The following is a 20291-nucleotide window of genomic DNA, read 5'->3' as shown; positions in this document are numbered from 1 at the left end:
TTTGCAATACGTTTGAACTTTAACGATTGTGTCACGTGTAGCTTTAACTGCTGTAGCTTATATTAAGAAAGGGAAATTTTGAGATACTGCCTTCTGTGGAAAACCCTCTTATGGATTGCTTTTGTTTGTAATATATAATAGTAAATAAAAAAAAATTCACTCAAAAGATGAGGAGAAACAGGAATCTGCAAGTTCATCTTCCTTTCAGACCATAATGCAATAGACAAAAAGATGTCTGTAAGCTGTACAAAGGAAGAAGACAGTGGCAGTAAGTACAGTACAGATACGTTTTTTTGTCAATTGTAGGTATCAGCAGCTGTGAGCATTCCCTTCTGGCAGAAGTTTCTGCAGCGATTTGGCAAGAAGTGTGCAGCATGTGGGATTTCGGTAAGCAAATCCTTGGAGAAAAAAAATCTGCTTGTGCTCACTTCATTTGACAACTGGAGCCATTTCAGGAGCTCTTTCAAGTACTTATAACCTCAAGCTACATGAAACTTGCTCAGTTTCAGAGTTTGTTTTAAATTGTTATACCAAATTTCAGAGACATTCCAAGTTTCCAAGAGAAACTTTTAAGAAATGGATTGATGCTGAAGGGAGGTTCCTGATTCTTTCAGAATCTGCACAACCTCTGCAATTCACTGCTCTCAGAAGTGAACCCCAATGAGGTTTTATAAATTCAGATCTGTTTCCCGAGGTTGACAAGTTACCTGTGTACAAGGCTTGTTTCGTCTTCATGTGTGGCGATGAGTTGGCCGCATCTGTAATTCAGTCACAAAGGAGGAAACAGAAGTCTGTTACACATCCTTCTCTAGAAACATAAGAAGGCAGGGGTGCCCAAATTCCTCTGAAGGGAGATGGACAGTTATTAGTGAAGTAAAAAAATAGGTGACCTACCTGAGAAAAGAAGCCTAGTTTAACTTTGACACAGTTCCTCAAAGCCAGCTCAGCAAACCTGCCGTCACCTCTGATGGATTAAGTCCTTCACTTAGTGCAGACAGCAGCAATTTTCTGTGATCATCCTCAGTGAGTCATTGTATAGGCCTGTTCCTCCCCATTTTTCCCCCGTTTACCTTCAGTTACTTATGAAAGAGGAAAGAAGGAAATTGCCTTGTGCACAACAAAGCGTGAAGACTTAGAAAATCCTGCCTGAAGCTATATGTCAAAATCTGAACAAATTGTCTGGTGACAATTGTTGGATATAATTGAATAGTTATAATTTTTGGAATTATAATCTGTATGTTGGAGTAACTTCCAAAGAATCAGAAGTAACTTTAAAACCCAAGTTCCAAATATGCTGAATCGTTATGTATTTTGAAGTAAACATCTGGAATTCAAGTCCCATCCTCATTTCTTTTTACCACTTGAGCAAAAAGAATTGCCAAAAGCAGTATTGGACCATTGACTGGACTGGACCAGGGAATGCAGATTTCCTCCTTAGGAAATCTCCTCCTCTGTCTACTTGGCTAAGAAGGCGTTTTTCAACCAGCTTGGCTCTATAAATTTATTTTAACATGACTGCAAAGCCTGTCAGCACCTCTGTAAACATGGTTTAACTTAATTTTACAGTTGAGTTGCTTGACTGTATTATGGTCTAAGTGGGGGCTGGATTGAAAAAAAAACACCTCTCTATTTCACCTTGTAGACATTTCTCAAGGGTCTCAGTGTTTGCTCAGTGATGGATTTTGTGTCTGGCAGTGCATCACAGGGGCTTCCTATACTACCACCTTGTGTGATCTGTACAACAAATCTGTTGTCTCTCACTGTGAAATAATATCACATCATTTAAAGTTCCTACATTTGTCACTGGGGAATGTTCTTCTGGAAGGGAAGGAGACAGGGGATAAAACAATTTTTTTTTCTCCAAAACCTTAGTCAGCTTTCAGGGTGAAGATGTAATTTGAAATTCAGATTCTTGAAAAAAATTTCACACTGGTCCAGACTAATTTTTCCTGCTAAAGTGGTTCTACATTGAAGAGACCCCTGAAAGAGTGTAGAAGGCAGGATAGGTAGATAGGCAAGAAGAATCTTGGCTTCCTTCCACTGATATTGCTCCCTTTTTACTCATTTCCCCACAAGAGATGACCAACAGTCTAAGTACTGACTAACTATCTAAACTTCCTAGAAGTTTAAAGCCTAGACTTTCTGGAAGTACAGGGTCATACCCAAGCAGGATCCTTGATACTGTTCTTCCCATGATCAGATTGGTGCACAGGCTAGAAACTATTCTCTTCTGTTTATTTGCTTCTGCTTCCACATGCTGTGTTCATTTAGATTGTCTGCTCTGCCCTCATGGGGCAAACATTGAACTTACAATCAGTAAGTCTCTCAGCTGGTGACTGGAGGTGAAGCTGTCATGAGAAGTTTTAAGTGTAGCAACTTGCTGGTTCATGGTTTTGGCAAGGTGCCTAAAAGTGGAAGATTGCCCTCTCTGAGAACTCTAGCTTCCATGCCAGCCAATAATAGCTCATGGCTATGGGTTTGGGAGCATTTAGTAAAAAATTTTTTAAAATAATCCAAAAATGCCCCCAATCTTTCCAACTCCCCACACACATGCAATTGTTTGTTTGCCATCTGTCAGCACTGTGCAGCACAGAGGCATGCCCTTGGATGAATCCTGGCTATGCAGCCCCTTTTCCACTCTCCCATTCCCATTTCCACTCACATCCTAGCTGCACCTTTTCCTGACTTGCCCTTCATAATGTGCTGCTGCACAGGCCAGTATGGTTTGCCTTCCATTGTGCTGTCAGGCAATGGATGGAAGATACGTGATAACTGTAGGATATTGTTTATGACTTGGAGGGCAGCAGCCCAGTGACTAGGGAGCAGGGTGCCAATAATGGAGTATTTGCTTTACAAGTAGAAAAGAAGATGCATTAGCAGTTTATTGCAGCAGGGACACTGCCCCCATGATTGCACTACCACTGCATGGGTGAGAATTTAGGGCATTGTAGCCTCAGTCCTGTGATTGTGCTTCTCTTTCAGTAGAAAATTACAGTTACAAGGATTATCATTATCGATCTAGAATTTTGTTTAAGTGCTTTGGTTTCTGAGTGGGTGCCCCATGTGGAGCATAAGGCAGTCATAAAATTGCTTATAGGTAATATAAAATCTTGTATTGCTGGAGTGCTCTCTTGTGGTGAAATAACGATTTTGCCACAGCATTGGGCTAATGCAAGGATTATCTGTCTGTCCTGGGAACTTGCAGGAAAGGTTGTTTTCTGCCTCCTTAGGTTAAGAGCAAATGATTTAGATGGGAAATGCATTTAAAACATAAACATAATGGATTAGACTCCAGGAGTCCCACAATCACTTATTGTACAGAACTGTAAATAGCAGCGCTTAGGGGAATCACTCTCTGGGAAAGCTCTTCTCATACCCTCAATTCCCAAGCTGCAAGTATAGAGGATTGAAACACTTAATGTTAAACTAATCCCCCATCATTAAAAAGCCCTGTAGATAAGCCCCTGGTTCTGGATTCTATGTGTGCTGTGCCCATGGTTCACAGGCGTGGGAGATGGAGCATGTGATGGGTATGGGACAGCTGGGCTGCATGCATTGGATCAGCATTTAAAATAGTGGATTTTCAATCCTATAAGCCCATTGCCTCAAGCTGAAGTTGAGGAAATCTGGTTGGTTTAAGTACTGCCAGAAAACAAAGCCTGAGCATCCCAAATCAGTTTGATTTTGAGGGTAGCCTTAGTGACTTGTGCAATGTCATGAGTGTACCTGGCTCTGTGGAGTGGGAGTAAACCACACTGTCTTCCCGGTTTCAGTTGTTGCCAAGTACCTAGGCAGCTTTAAAGCAGTCATTGAAAATGAAGGTCTAAGCAAACTCTTCTTCATTCGAGACTCAAGATGATCTGTGAAATGGGATATTTACAGTTTAAAACGACCATTGAACCCCTGCTCTTCCCTATCCATCCCAGTGTGATGATGTTTCAAGGCTTTGTCTCGAATAGTAAATTAGTAGTAAATTAAATAGTTCCAGCCTAGAAGAGAAACTGGTGTTTGGTCATCTCTGTTACTAAATTGGCATAAAAACCTTAGCAAGTTGATTAGCAATCTCCCAAGAAGTATCTGGGCACAGTTTGGGAACTAGCCCTTTTACGGGCTCTTCACAAAAAGTATTTATATGGTTACACTTCTTTTGGAGTCTGTGAATGTTAGGAGGGGTATGAACATGGCCAGGGTCTGCCAGTTGGCCTCATGACTGATAAATAGTCTCTTGGGACTGTTTAATTTACTAGTGCAGTTGTAGCCTTAATACCACTAACAGAGAAGGTGCTACCATGGCTTGTCCTATTTTTCTCTGATTCTTATGGATAGGTAAATACAGATTGGCTCAGGGCTTTTTGGAAATACCATTTCACCAAAATACAGAAGTGTTAGGCATTGCTGTGCGTGAACTGTTTTGTAACGTAATCTTATATTTTGAAGGGAACAATCTATATACCATTGAGCAGTGCATACTGTAAATTAGATGCACTGTTTTTCTTCTTCCGCAGTGGATGATTCCTTTTGCAGTCATGCTAGTGACCATTCCGAACCTGATCCTGGCTTACTTCGTGGCCTTCATCTCTGGTCTGAGCATTGCAGCATCTCTTCTGTTGCCATGGTAGGAGAATTTTACATTTGAGGCGCGGAAGGGATATATGTCTACATTGCATGTAGGTACTACTGCATGGAATTTGCCTCCAAAAGAGCCAGAATTTGGCAAGAGTCACTTCTTCCAAAAATATTTTTCTGCTTTTATAATAGAGGCTATTTGCAATGACGTGACTTTGGTTGCTCTGTTGTTAGCAGATTAAGTCTGCTGTAACTGTAGCTGCTCTTTGTACATAAGAGTATGTAGATGAATCAATAATATAAGTAGCTATAGAATTTGTGATAACAGTAAATCAGTTGCTTAGGTTTGATTTCTAACAGAACTACAGGAATGATGAAGTTAGATAGATCAATTAATGCTTAGCAATTAAGAACGCAGCAGAGGAAACATAAGCCAAGCTATGTATCCTTGCTTGTGTAGTCCCCTGTTATAGATCAAATAACACAAGGGTATGATTAAAAGAAACTTAGAATTCACGGTCCTTTGCTCTTGAGGTCTGAAAACGTGTGGGGAAAAAACTATTCAAGGATGCACAGGATGGGACATTTCCTCTCCAGAGAGAATAATTATTATTCAGGTCAAATTGACAAGAAAGCGAGACCATTGCTGAGAGAATTCCGTTGCATTACTCATTTGTACAACGCCTTGAAAACTCCAAGAGATCATGGAAACAGTTTGAAATTAGCTGTCAGACTACATAAGCTTTTCTGCACAGAGGGTTGAGAAATCCTTTTTTTCCAACAATAAATCATGACAAATATTGGAAATAAAATGTTAATTCACAATTTACATTTGAGCAGCTTCCATTCTGATTGCCCATTACCAAATTCAGTCTCTTTGAAGCAGAGAGAGAATAGGTCTCATTGGTTTCTGAAAAGTTTGTTAGCTTGTCAAAAGACTTATTTCAGAGTGAAACTATTCAGAGGTTGAGTCCCATGAAATCTTAAATGCGTTTTTTTCTTGTTCTTTTTTTAATATCACAACTTCTGATTGGAATGACAGTCAGTCTAAAGAATTCTGTCACCTCCCAGCAAGTGTTTGATAGTTTTTTAGCTGGTTTTCTACTTTGTAATATGTGATCATCCGTTTCTTACATGGATTTTTGCCCTCTTGTCCAGCAGTAGGACTTTTTGAACTGGATTCTTTCATATGCATGACTACATCAATCAGATCTTAAAAAGGGAGGAGGGTTGTACTCTTTCAGTAAGTTTGGACCTTGAGAAGAAATTTTGGCTTGATTTTTTCTTTTATCTTTTTCATCTCTAGGTCAATGCTGCCTGATGTGGTTGATAATTTTCGCCTGCAGAATCCTCATGGAAAAGGACATGAAACCATATTCTATTCTTCTTATGTTTTCTTTACCAAGATGTCAGCAGGAATTGGCTTAGGAATTTCTGCAGCAGGCCTGGAGTAAGTAACACTGTGTTTTGGCTTAGGGGATCTACTCTGAAAGCATTCTGAAGTGACTCTGCTTTTACCCTGTGGAATTAATTGCCTTTTTGCCCTGAACCTGAATGTGCCAGCAGCTCCAGATGGCTGACCACTGAAGATGGCTTTTTCATCATCTAGGTCAGACCGCTGAGCGTTAAGTTGCCTGCCCTAGCATGTTTCAGTTCAGAAAGACCTGCCTTCCCTTTAGGTTCTCCTCTTTCCAAATTACTCATGTAAATTTTAGTGGCTTATACTAACTAAACATGAAAGCTCAGCAGAGGAAGGTCCCCCACAAATCATACAGCTGCTTTTGTGCATTCCCTGTTGCACTCAGGTTGGACTATGTATGTCTTGTATGTATGTCTGGCTTGTAAGTCTTTACATGGACTGGAGTGCTTTCAGGAGTGTCTAGTGGCCTGTTCTGCATTAAAGGATCAACAATTCCTACATGGTTTTAGGGAACTGGACATTGATCCAAGTCAGGAACAGAGTCTTTCTCATAGCCCATCACCTAGACCACGTTCGTTTGGAAGATGTTTTGTGTTCCCCTTCCACTTTTGCCTTGCCTGTTCTGACTAGACAGTCAGGTTGGGAAACCTCATGGTTAGCCATCTCCTGCCCTGCTTTTCTGCACGACTTAGCAGAAAGGGCCTTTGCCTGCAGCTGCTAGGTTTCAGTACATGTACAGCACACAAGTACGCAATGAACTTGTCTGAAATACTATCTTGCCCTTGGCTCCAAGTTAGGTTTTGGTAACCAGAATGTTTTGCTTCAGGGCCTTCAGCCGAATCTGCTAAATAACAGGCAGCGCTTGGCTGAACATTTTGGGCTTAGGAATTTTAGACACTTACTGTTAAGACGCTCAAATAAATCGCTGTTTGCCAATTAGCCCTGCATTTTCAACTGCATTCCAGTTAGCTCCCAGCAATTTGCCAGGGCAGATGTTTCTGGGAGAACACAGAAGACAGAGTGATGCCAGATGAGCTGTAGCTTTCATAGGTGCATGTTCAGAGAAAAATAAATTCATTCCACAAATTGGGAATGGGAATTTGAGAATATCAGCAGTTGAGGGACTGCATGGAAACACTGAATCAATGAACTGTGTGTAACTAACTCTAAGCACTTGAGTAAATTTGTCTATTTTGAGAAGAGTGCTTAAGTGTGTGTTTAAATTAAAGTTAATTATTGCTGTTGAAATTGGTCAGATTACTTGCATACGTTTAAAGTGGAGCATAAATATTTTGCTAAATATTAATATGAAACACATAACAGATCAATTGCCTTACAAGGGATTCCATCGTCCTCTTAGTAGTTAAACATTACATAATAGTAATGAGAAAATACAGAGGTAATGTAGTTACCTGAAATTGAGCACAAAGATGAGATTTGAAACATGTAATGAGAGGAAGGAAAAAGGTGTAGGGAAAAAATGGGGGAAAAGTCTTAAAGAGTGTTGGGGGAAAGGAGTGACCCAAAAAGGAGGCCTTCAGATGAACAGTTGCTTCTTAACTTTGGACATACACACACCACTGTTATTTCCATTTGTTTAGGTTTACTGGATACAAGCCAGGGATATGCAGACAATCCAACGATGTGATCCTCACACTGAAAATCCTCATTGGCGCAGTCCCTGCTATCCTTATTCTTGTAGGCTTATTTATACTTCTTTTCTACCCTATCACTGAAGAAAGTCGGAAAGAAACAAAGCTTGCACTTGAAGTGTTAAGGTAGGTTTGAAGTGGCAGCAAACAGCAATAATATCACCGCAACAGCTCATAGTTATACTGGGCAAAAGTTATTAGCTACCAACATACACCTCTGTATTCCTTACAGCAAAACAAAACAACACAACACTCTAATAGTTGAATTATTGACTGAATGGTACCATTACATGCTCCAGTATCTCATTTTTGTAGTGTAGTATTACTTGCTTAGAGGACCATTTACCAGATATATCAGCTGCTATATTTTACTTTTTCTCTGGGGTGGCAGACAAAGCGCTATTGTGGTACAGTGTTTCAAGCCAGAAATGAAGATTATTCTACGTAGATTAAATTTCTGGAGAAAATATGAACAGTTACAATTTCCTTGTATATAGAAGAAAATGGGATTCTTGACTGCATTCTTGATGTTGATGGCATATAAGAAACATCCAAACCATTTAGAGGCGTAGGCAGGAAAGATCATGGGAAAGAAAGGACAGCTTTGAGCTGTTCTTTCCCTTTTTAACCTATCGCTCTCCCTTCCTCCCCTTTCCTCCCTCTCCAAAGAAGATCTTGCCTAGCTCAAAATCATCCACCTCTGTCAAATGAGGCCTTGGTATGCTGAGGACATACATAAGAACAGTCTATCCTAGCAGATTGATGGATTAAATATCAAAATATGTTGTTACTCTGTCTTGTTTTTATTATCCCAAGTTAGTGGAGTTGGAAGCTGATTCCCATGCTAAGGGATTAATTCCAGGGCCTGAACGTGGGTATCTGGGACCAATTCATTGCCCTAAGGTATCTGATACCTGCATGGGGTTGGCAGATATGCCACAGGCCTCTCGTGCACCAGCTGCTTTCTTGAGTGGCAGCTGCAGACCGGAGGGGACAGGCTAAATGGCCTAAAATGGGACTGGTCCTGCTGTTTAGGTACTTTAGTCACTGTCCATCACAACCACGCCTTGCTGGTGGTTACCAGCTGTTTGAGATTGCCAAACCGCAGCTTGATTAGTTAGCAATAAAAGCCAGAAGTCTGTTCACGTATCATTTGTTCTGCTTTTAACAGAAGGAGCCATCAAAGTACAGACAACCTGGATGACCACAAAGAGGACATCTCAGTCTGAAAGCTCTGAATACAGTGACTTTCCACACAGAGTCTCACATCCCACACACAAACTCTGTGAGAGCATTCCAGGTCATTTCTCTGCTCACATTTTATTACAAAGGATAAAGAATGATTCTGACACAGTCAGTCATGAAATCAAGAGAGGACACCACTGTGCAAAATATATACCTAAGTCCATGCACTGTGCTAAAAAAGATATTACCAAATGTTCAGGAATGTAAGTTATTGAAGGCTTGGGGGTTTTTTGTTTACTTTTCAATGATTAATGAAAAGCTGTGATCTCATTGCAACAGGAGATTCTATGGACTCGTAGGTCAAGGGAAAAAAGTGTCAATGTGATGCACTGCCCAAATTTTAACTCATGTGATATATTTCACCCTTAGAGGCTGGGGTGGATTTTGAACATAATCTCTACCTATAAATTGCACACTAGTGTGTTTGGAAAGCACTTGAGAATCCTGAAGAATACTACATAAAGTTAGTACTTACTTTGTTTTGAAATGAAGCAAATCACTGATGCAGACATATTTTGAGTATTTTCTCACCGAAAGTTTTTCTGAAAGAGATTTTGATGTAATTTAACTTTCTAGATTTTATATGAAACAGACCCTTGCATTTCCCGTTACTGGAGTTCCTTGCTTCTGAAACCTGTAAACTGGTCTTTCTCAGAGAATGAGTACTTAACAATTTCAAAATCAACATCTTCACTCAGGATATCCAAAATCAGTAGTCCCTTCCAAAAATTAGACTATGCCATTCAAATTGCTGTAAATTTTGGGCTTGAAGTAATTGTGATACTCACCCATTTCTCATGTGGTGTAGGCTCTTTGCCTCACAAAACACCATGGCATGGCTGTTAATCTCAGGTTGCATACAGTGTTTTATAATAATGAGGCTACACCTGACTTTTAAATAGTGAATTTTTTTCAGTCAGGGATGTCATCATGCTTTAAATACATTAACTGAAACCTCATTTCTACTATGAATTCACACTGCTGAACACGTTTTGTAGATGAAAGACACACCTAACATTAGGCACTTTCTGGAGCACTTAAGTTTGGACCTGGTCATTCTGGGCTGCTTCTGTAGTCAGTGGAGATACAGAGACCTCCAGAGGCTGGCTCCAAGCTTAGGCTAAAATGAATCACTCTGAAGACGTATCTAAATCTGAAAGGGAGAGTGACGAATCCAAGAGTTGAAGGCTTGTTCGCCTTGGAAGAAATTAGCACAATGTAAGACAAGACACGAATTTACAGCCCACTGGCTTCACTGTATGTGGGAGGGTGCCTTTATTTTGCACTGGAAGTGCCTTTGGAGGACTGGCTTGCCGCTGTTTGGGAGCACTTGCAGAAGGTGTCACTGGAGGCAGTGGCCACAAGTAACTTGCTCAAGGGCCATCACTGGGAAATGACTCACAGTGCTGGAACTGGAAACTGGGAAAGCTGTTACTGAAAGACACCATGAAGTAAAATCAGCGCACCCACTGAGTGTCTCATTGCGTTTAATACTGGAACCTTTTCAGGCAAGTTTGAGGTCTAAGGCCTAATGAACTGTCCTAATTCAGCAAAAGGCTTAATCATGAATGAGCTTTTAAGGATATATTTTGAGTGTGCCTGGGTAAGAGTTAACTATGCTTAAGACTTCTGTTGAATTAACACCTAAGGCTGGCAAGTGTTTTGTTTCAGTTCTTGGACAAATCAAGATTTATATGCCTGGGGCATATGTGTTGACAACAATAAAAACCATAAGCCTGTTTAGAATTTTGAGCCTGATGGAATTTGAAATAGCAGATTTACTGCACTTTGAAGTAGGTAAGTTATGTAGTAATATCATGTAGCTCCAAAACGTCATAGAAAACAGTTTTGGGGGGTTGATTTATTATGTAATATTTGTGTGTTTCTGAACAGTCGTCTTTAAAAACGAGAAGTCCCAGTAAAGTCTGTTAATGTTTTTTAATGGGTTATGTTTTCAGCTGCTATAAATCTGTAGCTACAAAGGCAGTGGATCTGTGTCAGTTTACATAAGCTGAACACTTAACCCAGTGATAAACGGGTTGCAGAAACTGCTGGCTGTGGTTGACTGGAGTAATTTGAATGTGGCTTAAGATATTATTTCTAGATCAGTTGTACAGTTGCCTCTAAATTGCATAACATCCAGTCTGAATTCAGTTTCTTGAAAGGTAGACTTAGTTGATTGTTTTCCTCTTCTCCAGAGAGACAACGTGATACTTATCTAACAGAGATGTACTCAGTCCTCACTTTGCATATGGTAGCAACAGTGGGAGCTGCCAAAATAAAATAGAAATCTTCCACAGATGAAATGTAGCAGAGTATTTTTATGGTTTGAAAATCTCATTATTTTATTTGATTATCAGAGTTGTATTTTTGTTAAGAAAATTAATGTATTTTTTTTAAGTAAAAAGAATGGAAGAGTAAGTGCAGGGTAAGATTTGGTTTTGTAATTTTTTTTTTTAGGGCTCAGTGTTGGTGCTGTAAAATGAATGAACTTCGTATGTCTCTTTGTCAGTTTTAAATTATGTGTATGCCTTATGTATGTTCAGACCATGTGACTGAAAGAAGCCGATTCTTACATTGACAACCATTCAGATTAAACACTAATCTAATGTAAACCTCCTGCCTTGCGCTGATTGGCAGTAACAAGGGCCAGGTTCAATCCCCAGGGGCTCTCATTCAGTGCTACCCAAATACAGTTGTAAATTGTAAGAATATGGGAGACTGGATTAAACCATCTGGGTGCCTAATGGACAGCACTTCCCCACCTGCACGCAAGCAGTTCCAACAAATGGATTTACACAAATAGAGGAAGAAAAGAAAAGGATAACGGAGTTACGTGTCACCGGGTAGCTCCCTGCAAGGCAAACCATGCCCATTCCTTGCCCTTGCTGAAGCATAGTGGCGGCAGCCCAAATCTTCTGTACTGGGCTGATTGCTGATACTGTCAGTAGCTGAGGTAGTTGCTAGTCATCTCTTCCAGCTTCATCGCCCTTGTCGTTTCTGCCTAAAAATAATGTTGAAGCCTTCCAAGGTTATACCACCATGAGTGTTACTGCTGGTGATCAGTCTCACCGCAGGTCACAGCTAACCAGGTAGGCGAGCTGCTGCTCCCCGCCAGGCACTGAAGGAGAGGGTTGCCATTACCCACCACCACCAGCCGTGTCTCCTGCTAACCACGTCCTTCCGCCTCGCTGTAGCCTGTCTGCCCCTGAGATTGCTGACCTGCCGCAGCTTAGGTGGATTAGATACTTGTGCTGAGTCTCCCACTTCAGTAGGTGAATACCACCTCGGACATCTGTCCCTGGGGAGTCCCTGCAGGCTGGGACCTTCAGTGTCAGGTCACTGAGTTTTCAAGAAGGGCTCTGGAGATTTGAGTACTAATTTCCTTAAGTCACTCCTGCACCTTATAAGAATCGCTGCTAGATTCAATCCCTGCTACACCCTTTCATCTCTATTCACTTTTTGCAATTCCAAGCAAAATGATTGATGTGGACGATGTTTTAAAGCCAAACCCTGCTTTTTTGGGTTCATAGTTTGTTTCTAAATATCACTTCTTCATTTCCTTTTCTACTTGCCTTTCTGGACTGTAGATAGAATATGCAAAATTAAATCAATCTTCTTGAGAGGAGGAGTTTCCTTAAAGGAAACTCAGGCCCCTTAAGACCTGGTAGTTGTTGTCCAGCTCTTTGAAGATGAAGAAGAGAAGGCAAGTTACTTCAAAGTCTCATGCAATAGGGGACAGCCAGGAGCAGTCTAGTGTGTAGTGGTCAATCCCATACCACATATGAATTTCTTATCATAGTTATGTATAAAACAGTCTCAAAGTGTTAGAATTGAGTCTTTCCCTTCAGAAAACTTCTAGACTGATTGATAGAAAGGTCAGTTGGATTCATACAACTGGCAGGTGAGGGAGGGAGTTTTGTTTTCCTGCAGTTTTTGAGATCACAAGTTTCTCGTACTGCACTGAATGCTTTTCAGCACTCTCTGCAAGCCCACGGTTCAGATACCCAGCAAGAGTGATGATTATTATGGTTACAAAAATGTGTATATGTTACAGGCTTAAAGTATGAAATCAGATAGCTTTCACATCATTAAGCACCAAACCTACTGCATAAAACAGATGCTAGCTCACTGGGAAGCTGCCTTCAAAAGGCAGAGCAGCAGCATGTGTTTCTGTCCCTGAGGCAGAGGAGGAGACTTTGCTATGTTGCACCTGAGAATTTAGTCTCTGAAGACACAAACTGGCGTGACACAGAGCTGAACAAGCAACAGGGTCCTAGAATGGTCCTAGAGCCATGGCCCTCTGCAGAAATGTTGGGTCCTCAGTGCCATTTCTGAGGCATTTACAGAGCCGCAGTCTCTAAGCCTAACTGAAGGGCAGCAGTGCTGTTGGATGGTAGGGAAATGTGAAGTGTGGAAGAAGAAATAAATCTTATTTCCTGATCTATTTCTTGTCCCAAATTAAATTAGACAAGACTGAGTTTCAGCTACACCCTTCAGCTCTCTGTCCTCATTTTTGCTGCGCTCTGCTGTAGAAGGTGAGGAAGGATTGCTCAGGGCCTGTGGAACTGATGGTCACTTGCTCAGCTTCACCGATGGAGGTACACTTCGGAGACCCAGCAGCCGTCCCCTGCCAGCTCATCTTTGCTGTTGGACATGGAATCATGTACATTCAGCAGAGGATCAAAAGGATGGATGGACTTGAAGATCTTAAAGGTCTTTTCCAACCTTAATGATTCTGTGATTTTCTTCACACCTTAGTACTCCATCATGGACTTTCATCTCTGTTTTACCTAGAGGATGTTTTCACCCGCCTAGGGACAACTCAGGCCACCAGCTTGTCATCATGGTGATGGAACCAGGTTTACACTGGCTGAGAAGTTTCTGTCCAAATTGGCTGCGGCCCATGAGGACATATTTCCCTTGTGTTTCCAAAACAAACTCACCCTTTGGTCACCTTCAAAGTCATTGAGAAGAATCTGCACATTTGCCACAGGCAGCAGCTTCAGCAACTCTGCCAGCACCAGCCCCATCAGATTGTGTGTCTCAGTGCATAGACGTACCTGCTGACATCAGTGTGGGATGAATGCAAAACTGTGGCCACTTCCAGACTCCTGGCAAAGCCTCAGCTGTGCTGACCTGGCCAGGCAGAGAGAGTTGGCTACTCCAGAATTCCCAAAGTGATTTGTTGAGTTGAAAGAAGAGCCATAAGAGAAGAAAGCTCCATTGGCTTGCCAATGTGACGCCCGTCTACAAGAAAGGCCGGAAGGAGGATCCTGGGAACTACAGGCCTGTCAGCCTGACCTCTGTTCCAGGGAAGATTATGGAGCGGTTGGTTTTGAGAGTGCTCACAGGGCATCTGCAGAACAGCCAAAGGATCAGGCCCAGCCAGCATGGGTTCATGAAAGGCAGGTCCTGCTTGACCAACCTGATCTCCTTCTATGACCAGGTGACCCGCCTAGCGGATGAGGGAAAGGCAGTGGACGTTGTCTACCTGGACTTTAGTAAAGCCTTTGACAGCGTCTCCCACAGCATTCTCCTGGAGAAACTGGCGGCTCGTGGCTTAGACGGGTTTACTCTTCGCTGGGTGAGGAACTGGCTGGATGGCCGAGCCCAGAGAGTTGTGGTGAATGGCATTAAATCCGGCTGGCGGCCGGTCACGAGTGGTGTTCCCCAGGGCTCGGTTCTGGGACCAGTCTTGTTCAATATCTTTATTGATGATCTGGATGAGGGAATTGAGTGCTCCCTCAGTAAGTTTGCAGATGACACCAAGCTGAGTGGGAGTGTTGATCTGCTGGAGGGTAGGAGGGCTCTGCAGAGGGATCTGGACAGGCTGGATCGATGGGCAGAGGTCAACTGTATGAGGTTTAATAAGGCCAAGTGCCGGGTCCTGCACTTTGGCCACAACAACCCCATGCAATGCTACAGGCTTGGGGAGGAGTGGCTGGAGAGCAGCCCAGCGGAAAGGGACCTGGGGGTGCTGGTTGACAGCCGGCTGAATATGAGCCGGCAGTGTGCCCAGGTGGCCAAGAAGGCCAACAGCGTCCTGGCCTGTATCAGGAATAGTGTGGCCAGCAGGAGTAGGGAAGTGATTGTGCCCCTGTACTCGGCACTGGTGAGGCCGCACCTCGAATCCTGTGTTCAGTTTTGGGCCCCTCACTACAAGAAGGATGTTGAGGTGCTGGAGCGTGTCCAGAGAAGGGCAATGAAGCTGGTGAGGGGTCTGGAGCACATGTCTTATGAGGAGCGGCTGAGGGAACTGGGGTTGTTTAGTCTGGAGAAGAGGAGGCTGAGGGGAGACCTTATCGCTCTCTACAACTACCTGAAAGGGGGTTGTGGCGATGAGGGTGTTGGTCTCTTCTCCCAAGTAACTAGTGATAGGACAAGAGGAAATGGCCTCAAGTTGCGCCAGGGGAGGTTTAGATTGGATATTAGGAAAAATTTCTTCACTGAGAGGGTGGTCAGGCATTGGAACAGGCTGCCCAGGGAGGTGGTGGAGTCGCCATCCCTGGAAGTGTTCAAAAAACGTGTGGATGTGGCGCTTCAGGACATGGTTTAGGGGACATGGTGGTTCTGGATTAATGGTTGGACTTGATGATCTTAAAGGTCCTTTCCAACCTAGTGATTCTGTGATTCTGTGATTCTGTAAAAACACCCTGCAATCCTCTCCTAAGGGCTCTTGGATTGACACCGATGACCAGGTGGAAAGCTGTTGGATGTGGAGACCCAAATGCCACATGCAGAGCAGAGACTCAGAGATCAGTTACCACTTTCTGGTTACCAGATACTCCCTCCTTGATTGTGGAGGCTTGTCCCTCCTCAATTCCCTGGCTGAGCTCGTGTTCATACAAAAGCAGGTTGATGGAAAAAACAGCAACTTGACCCAACAGATGATCAGAGCCTGCAGCAAACAGGGTGGAATTTCAGTGCTGGAGGATTCCCAGGAACTGGATAGCCAGCTATAAAAGCTGACAGATGTATCTTGATTATTGTGGCTGTGCAACTGAAATAACGAGGAGCTTGATAGAGGGCACAGTTAGAAAACGTGCGGGGATGTCAGCCTTCTCTGTGTCATGGCCCAGAAGGGAAAGTCTTTTGGTTGCGGTGCTGTGGGTACTGATTGCAGGGTTGGTGTCTGCTGGCAGGAACGAGCTGATTAGGAAGGGCCTGATAGACCTGGTCTACCCATTTGGTAGAAGCAGTAGGCGAGTGTAGGATGTAACACACAAGGAACTCACACAAGATACACAAAGGGAACCTGAGTTTAATCTTTCTTTTCCTTCAACTTTCTTTTCAGACCCCACCAAGTGGTGGCACTTGGTGAACACCGGTGAGCCTGTGGCCCCTGCTCGGGTGGTGGCTCAGAGTCCCCGGAGAGTCAGATGCCCCTGGAGAAGTAATAAAGACTAGTAGGAAAGAGGGACTTGAATCTCATGGGACAAACCAGGAACAGAGTAGGCAACAGGTTTAATCCATCAAACCCATTTTGTGTTGGGCATAAACTGCTACTGGAAGATGAATCTTCCCACCACCAGCTGGGGTTGGAATCCCACTATGAAAAAAAAAAAGAAAGGAGCTGCTAGGGGTAAAGGAAGCACAGCACCTGCCCATGTTAGAAATGGCATGGAGGGAAAAAACCCCTTGCTTTCCAACTTGCTCCTGTCCCTCTCTGCTTTTCTTCTCCACTTGTTTGATTTGGAAAACTCACAGCTGGTAGCTGAGCATGAATGATTTGATTTAGTCCAATCCCACTGGGCATAAAGCAGTGGAACATGGCGGGACCTTGGCAGCAGCAGGTATACTTGATTTTTAAGGTTTCTGGCTTCAAGAATCTCTGAATTTTTTTATGTCTTTGATGCCTGGTTGTGAGCAGCCATTTACTTGGTGTTGTGTTCTTGCATTCTGCAGAATGGAAGAGCCAAGGATCTTTGTATGACATGATTTGTCATCAACACCACCAGTGGTGGTGGTTGCCACTAGGCTTTGCGGTTTTGCTTTCTTCCCTTCCCTTCTCCCTTGCTAACAACAGAGCCAAAAAAAAAAAAAGAAAAAAAAAGAAAAATAAGAGTTGCTGACAGTAAGTAAATAAAACCACCCAAGGTGAATTTCAGAACACCTGTTTCTGAACAGGTGTTCAGAGAACACAAAGGTGTTTTTTCCTGAAAATAACAAAAGTGATTTTTAAAACTTAAAGGAAACCTCTGTGCAGCTCAGTCCATTTTAACTGCTACTGCTCTATGGCTGCTCAGTGGCCATGGGAACGGTAGGACTGGCGTCTCATGCTGCTGGGAGAAATTTCTAATAGATTTTCTAGAGATTCCCAGCAAAGTCACCAACAAAGCTTCCCCGAGGACAGCTGACCAATGTGCAGAAGACATCATCCCTCGAGGGTTCAAATTATTGCTCAAAAACTCCCATGGTGGCTTTTCAGTGCCATTAATTTAGTCTCCAACTTCATGCTCGCCAGCAGCCAGAGGACTACCATGAGCCCAGACCTCAAGTAGAAGCATTAGAGCTCTGCGTGAAGGTGGTTATCGGCTCCTTAACTTCACCCAGGTGTCTGGCTGGCCTCGTGGGAGACGCCGGCTCCGAGATTCCTGATGAACTGCGGACCTTTTTTGGGAAGCTGCTTTGAAAGGGGATGACCCTCTGTTGTCTGGCTGGCATCAGTGCTCAGTGCTACTGCTGGATGTTTATGAATATTACACATATGAAGAACATGATAATGCTGAAAGAAATTCCAGATATGGTCCATGGAGCATATGGATAAGACCTGTAATTAGAAGATATATTAGAAGATAGAAGTAATATGCTATTAACTGCACATGACAGTTAGAAAAATTAAATACAATGACCATATTAGTGTACAACCAGCATAACAATATGTACATCTGAAATGTGCGTATGAGGAAACTCACATTATCCCAGGCTAATTCATTTTTGTGACATTGTAATGGTGGTTTTATCGTGATAGAATCACGTTGCAAGTTCTTTCGGTGGTTGTTTTTAGACCTAAGGGATGCAACGGAGAAAAGGACATTCACATTTATGAATGTTAATTCATCTTTTAAGGTTTGGTGACACTGTAAACAGAATAGAAGTCTTTGATTTGAGATTAAAAAGATTCATTTAAGGTTTTAGCTTTTTCAAAGGCACCAAGGGCACAGCCTTTCTTTGTACAGATTTGAACAAAATCCACATTGAATCAAGCACTATCAGAAGTTTCAGTAAAAGAAAATTAAAAGTTGATACATGAAAATAAGACTTTTAATAACATTTCACCAAAGACATTCTGAAAACCATTAGCTGTGCATTTCTAGACATAAACGCGAGTGTAACAACGTCTCTTTCTTCAAGATCAAGGGAAATTCCAGAAAGTGTTTTTTATCTCCCGTTGTATACGTGTCCCCATCCCCAAGCTTACATACATTAGACCCACCATTCCTCATCGTCATGGTATCAACTTGTAGCATCTACTATGGACACAGGGAAATTGGCCACAATGAAAACCAAGCTCAGAAGAAGACTTAAAACCAGATAAATTAGGAACTCTGCTTCAAATGCAACGCCCAGAACTCATCCTTTCACAGAGCAGGAACAAGCCTGCAGTTGTCCTGAAGGTAAATAACAGTACACACAAGTAAGATAATGGCTCTGATCAGTTTTGCACTAGTTTCTTTGCTCTTTTTTCAAATGAGAGGTGTTATTTATAACAAAGTTTAAAACATCTCAGGTTTTGTGTATGTGTGGGGGTTTTTTTTGATGTAATCTTTTCTAACCCTTTTGATGAACTGTCTGGAAGAAATAAGCTGGTTATCCTATTAAATTTGTTCGTAAATAATACTTGGCATACTTGTCACATTACATCTCACACAACCTACAGAAAAGGTTAGTATTAACCCATATTACAGTTCAGCTGAAATAGAAAAAGTACTTAATTTACCAACAGTATTTTAGCAAGAGCGCAACAGCCTCAGTTGCAGATTCTGCTAGTTCCTGCCCCCAACCCCCTGCGTTAGACCACGGAGACTTCCAACTGCTTTCACATCCCTCCCCGAAGTTTTCAACAATGAAAAGTCAAGTCTCATTACCATTAGTATTAGTACCATTCATAATAATATGAAACGTCTTCAGCAATTTGGGCCTTCATTTAACATTCAGCTTTGGTGAAAACCAGCCCATAGGTTTAGAAATTACTTCTTGACTGGAAATAAGCAATTCACTTAATGTAAGGATTTAATTCTTCTGTGATTCCTAGGGTTGTATTTCAAATGCAGTATTTGTCCACATGCAGATAACACACCATGAAGAACTAGCGTAATCCCTTGACCAAAGAGCTTTTAGCTGGCGACTTGCACTTGCTGTGTCTGCTCTAGTCGCCCGACAAGGCAACGCCTTGTGCGCGTGTAGTTCCCAGGGCTCACCTGGGGAGCTGGAAGAGTCCTACAGGTCCAGAGCAACCTGAGAGTGAGCGCGCGCCTGGTGGGAGACACTGTCTTCTGTCAATCTAGAAACAAAACAAATAATAGACAATAATTCCAAAATAAGCAGCTAATTTTTATACACTGTTTGGCTGCATAACGAAATTACAGAAGCAGTGCTTGAGGCATGTGCAATTCAAGGCACCCCATCAGTGCAGGTGGCAGAGGTTTCCTGCAGAGCCAAGAGCACTCAGCCTTAACCCTCTCCTCCGGTGCGTTAGTGGGATGATGAAACCAGGAACTGGCACGAAACAGGACCGTCAGGGGGCTGAGCAGAAACACGGACCACCCCCAGCATCCAGCCTGCTTTGACCACGCACCCACTGCTGAGGCTCCGAATTCAGTGACTTTCTGGTAGGAGTAACGGGGATCGTGGACCACCTCCTGATGAAGCAGGGACAACGCCTGAGAACAGGTGCTTGCTACGTACAGGATGAAGCCCACAATCGCCCAATTATTTTACCCGTTTTTCTCCTCCCCTGTTCATCAAAACCTGTTAACTTCTAGTTGCACCCCACAACACTGAGTGCTCTTTGCAGCTTTCGCTGATCTTGTATCTTTAATACTGTATTTTGTGGACAGATGATTTTTTGACAGTGGCTGAATTTCCAAATAGGCAATAAAAAGGAGAGATTATATTAGTCCTGGGGCAACAGCTCCCATTCTATAATCTTGTCACTTGATTCCTTCTCATGCAGTAAATGCCACTGTGAAAGCCTGATAAACTGCTTAATGTTATCATGCTTTAATTTTATGGGTAGCAATCTTGGATTACTGTCTTTTTTCAGTGCTGCAATCCATGCTACATAAACTTGTGCCATTTTCTAAATTTCACCTTTGCATCTTCTCTCTCTCACTACAAAAGCCCCTAGAACATTTTCTCCTGTCAGCCTTTAAACTGTATGTTCTCAAGGTGATGGGTTATTG

At 42.5% G+C, this 20291-nt stretch overlaps 1 protein-coding gene across 1 annotated transcript in view; it reads left to right on the top strand.

The window, feature by feature from the left end:
* Nucleotides 1-8867, top strand: part of MFSD2B (MFSD2 lysolipid transporter B, sphingolipid) — a gene marked incomplete at its 3' end in the record, with an annotated part of 40737 nt that extends 31870 nt beyond the window's left edge. Inside the window, exons 10-14 of the mRNA XM_081997863.1 lie at nt 307-387; nt 4506-4615; nt 5873-6016; nt 7588-7764; nt 8810-8867. Coding sequence (XP_081853989.1) covers nt 307-387; nt 4506-4615; nt 5873-6016; nt 7588-7764; nt 8810-8867 — 570 coding nt within the window. The remainder of the gene's footprint in view (nt 1-306; nt 388-4505; nt 4616-5872; nt 6017-7587; nt 7765-8809) is intronic.
* Between the last annotated feature and the right edge of the window lie 11424 nt (nt 8868-20291).

Source organism: Phaethon aethereus, assembly GCF_964289735.1.
Source record: "Phaethon aethereus genome assembly, chromosome: 3".
NCBI classification, from domain to species: Eukaryota; Metazoa; Chordata; class Aves; order Phaethontiformes; family Phaethontidae; genus Phaethon; species Phaethon aethereus.
This window is presented reverse-complemented; position numbering and strand designations above follow the sequence as displayed.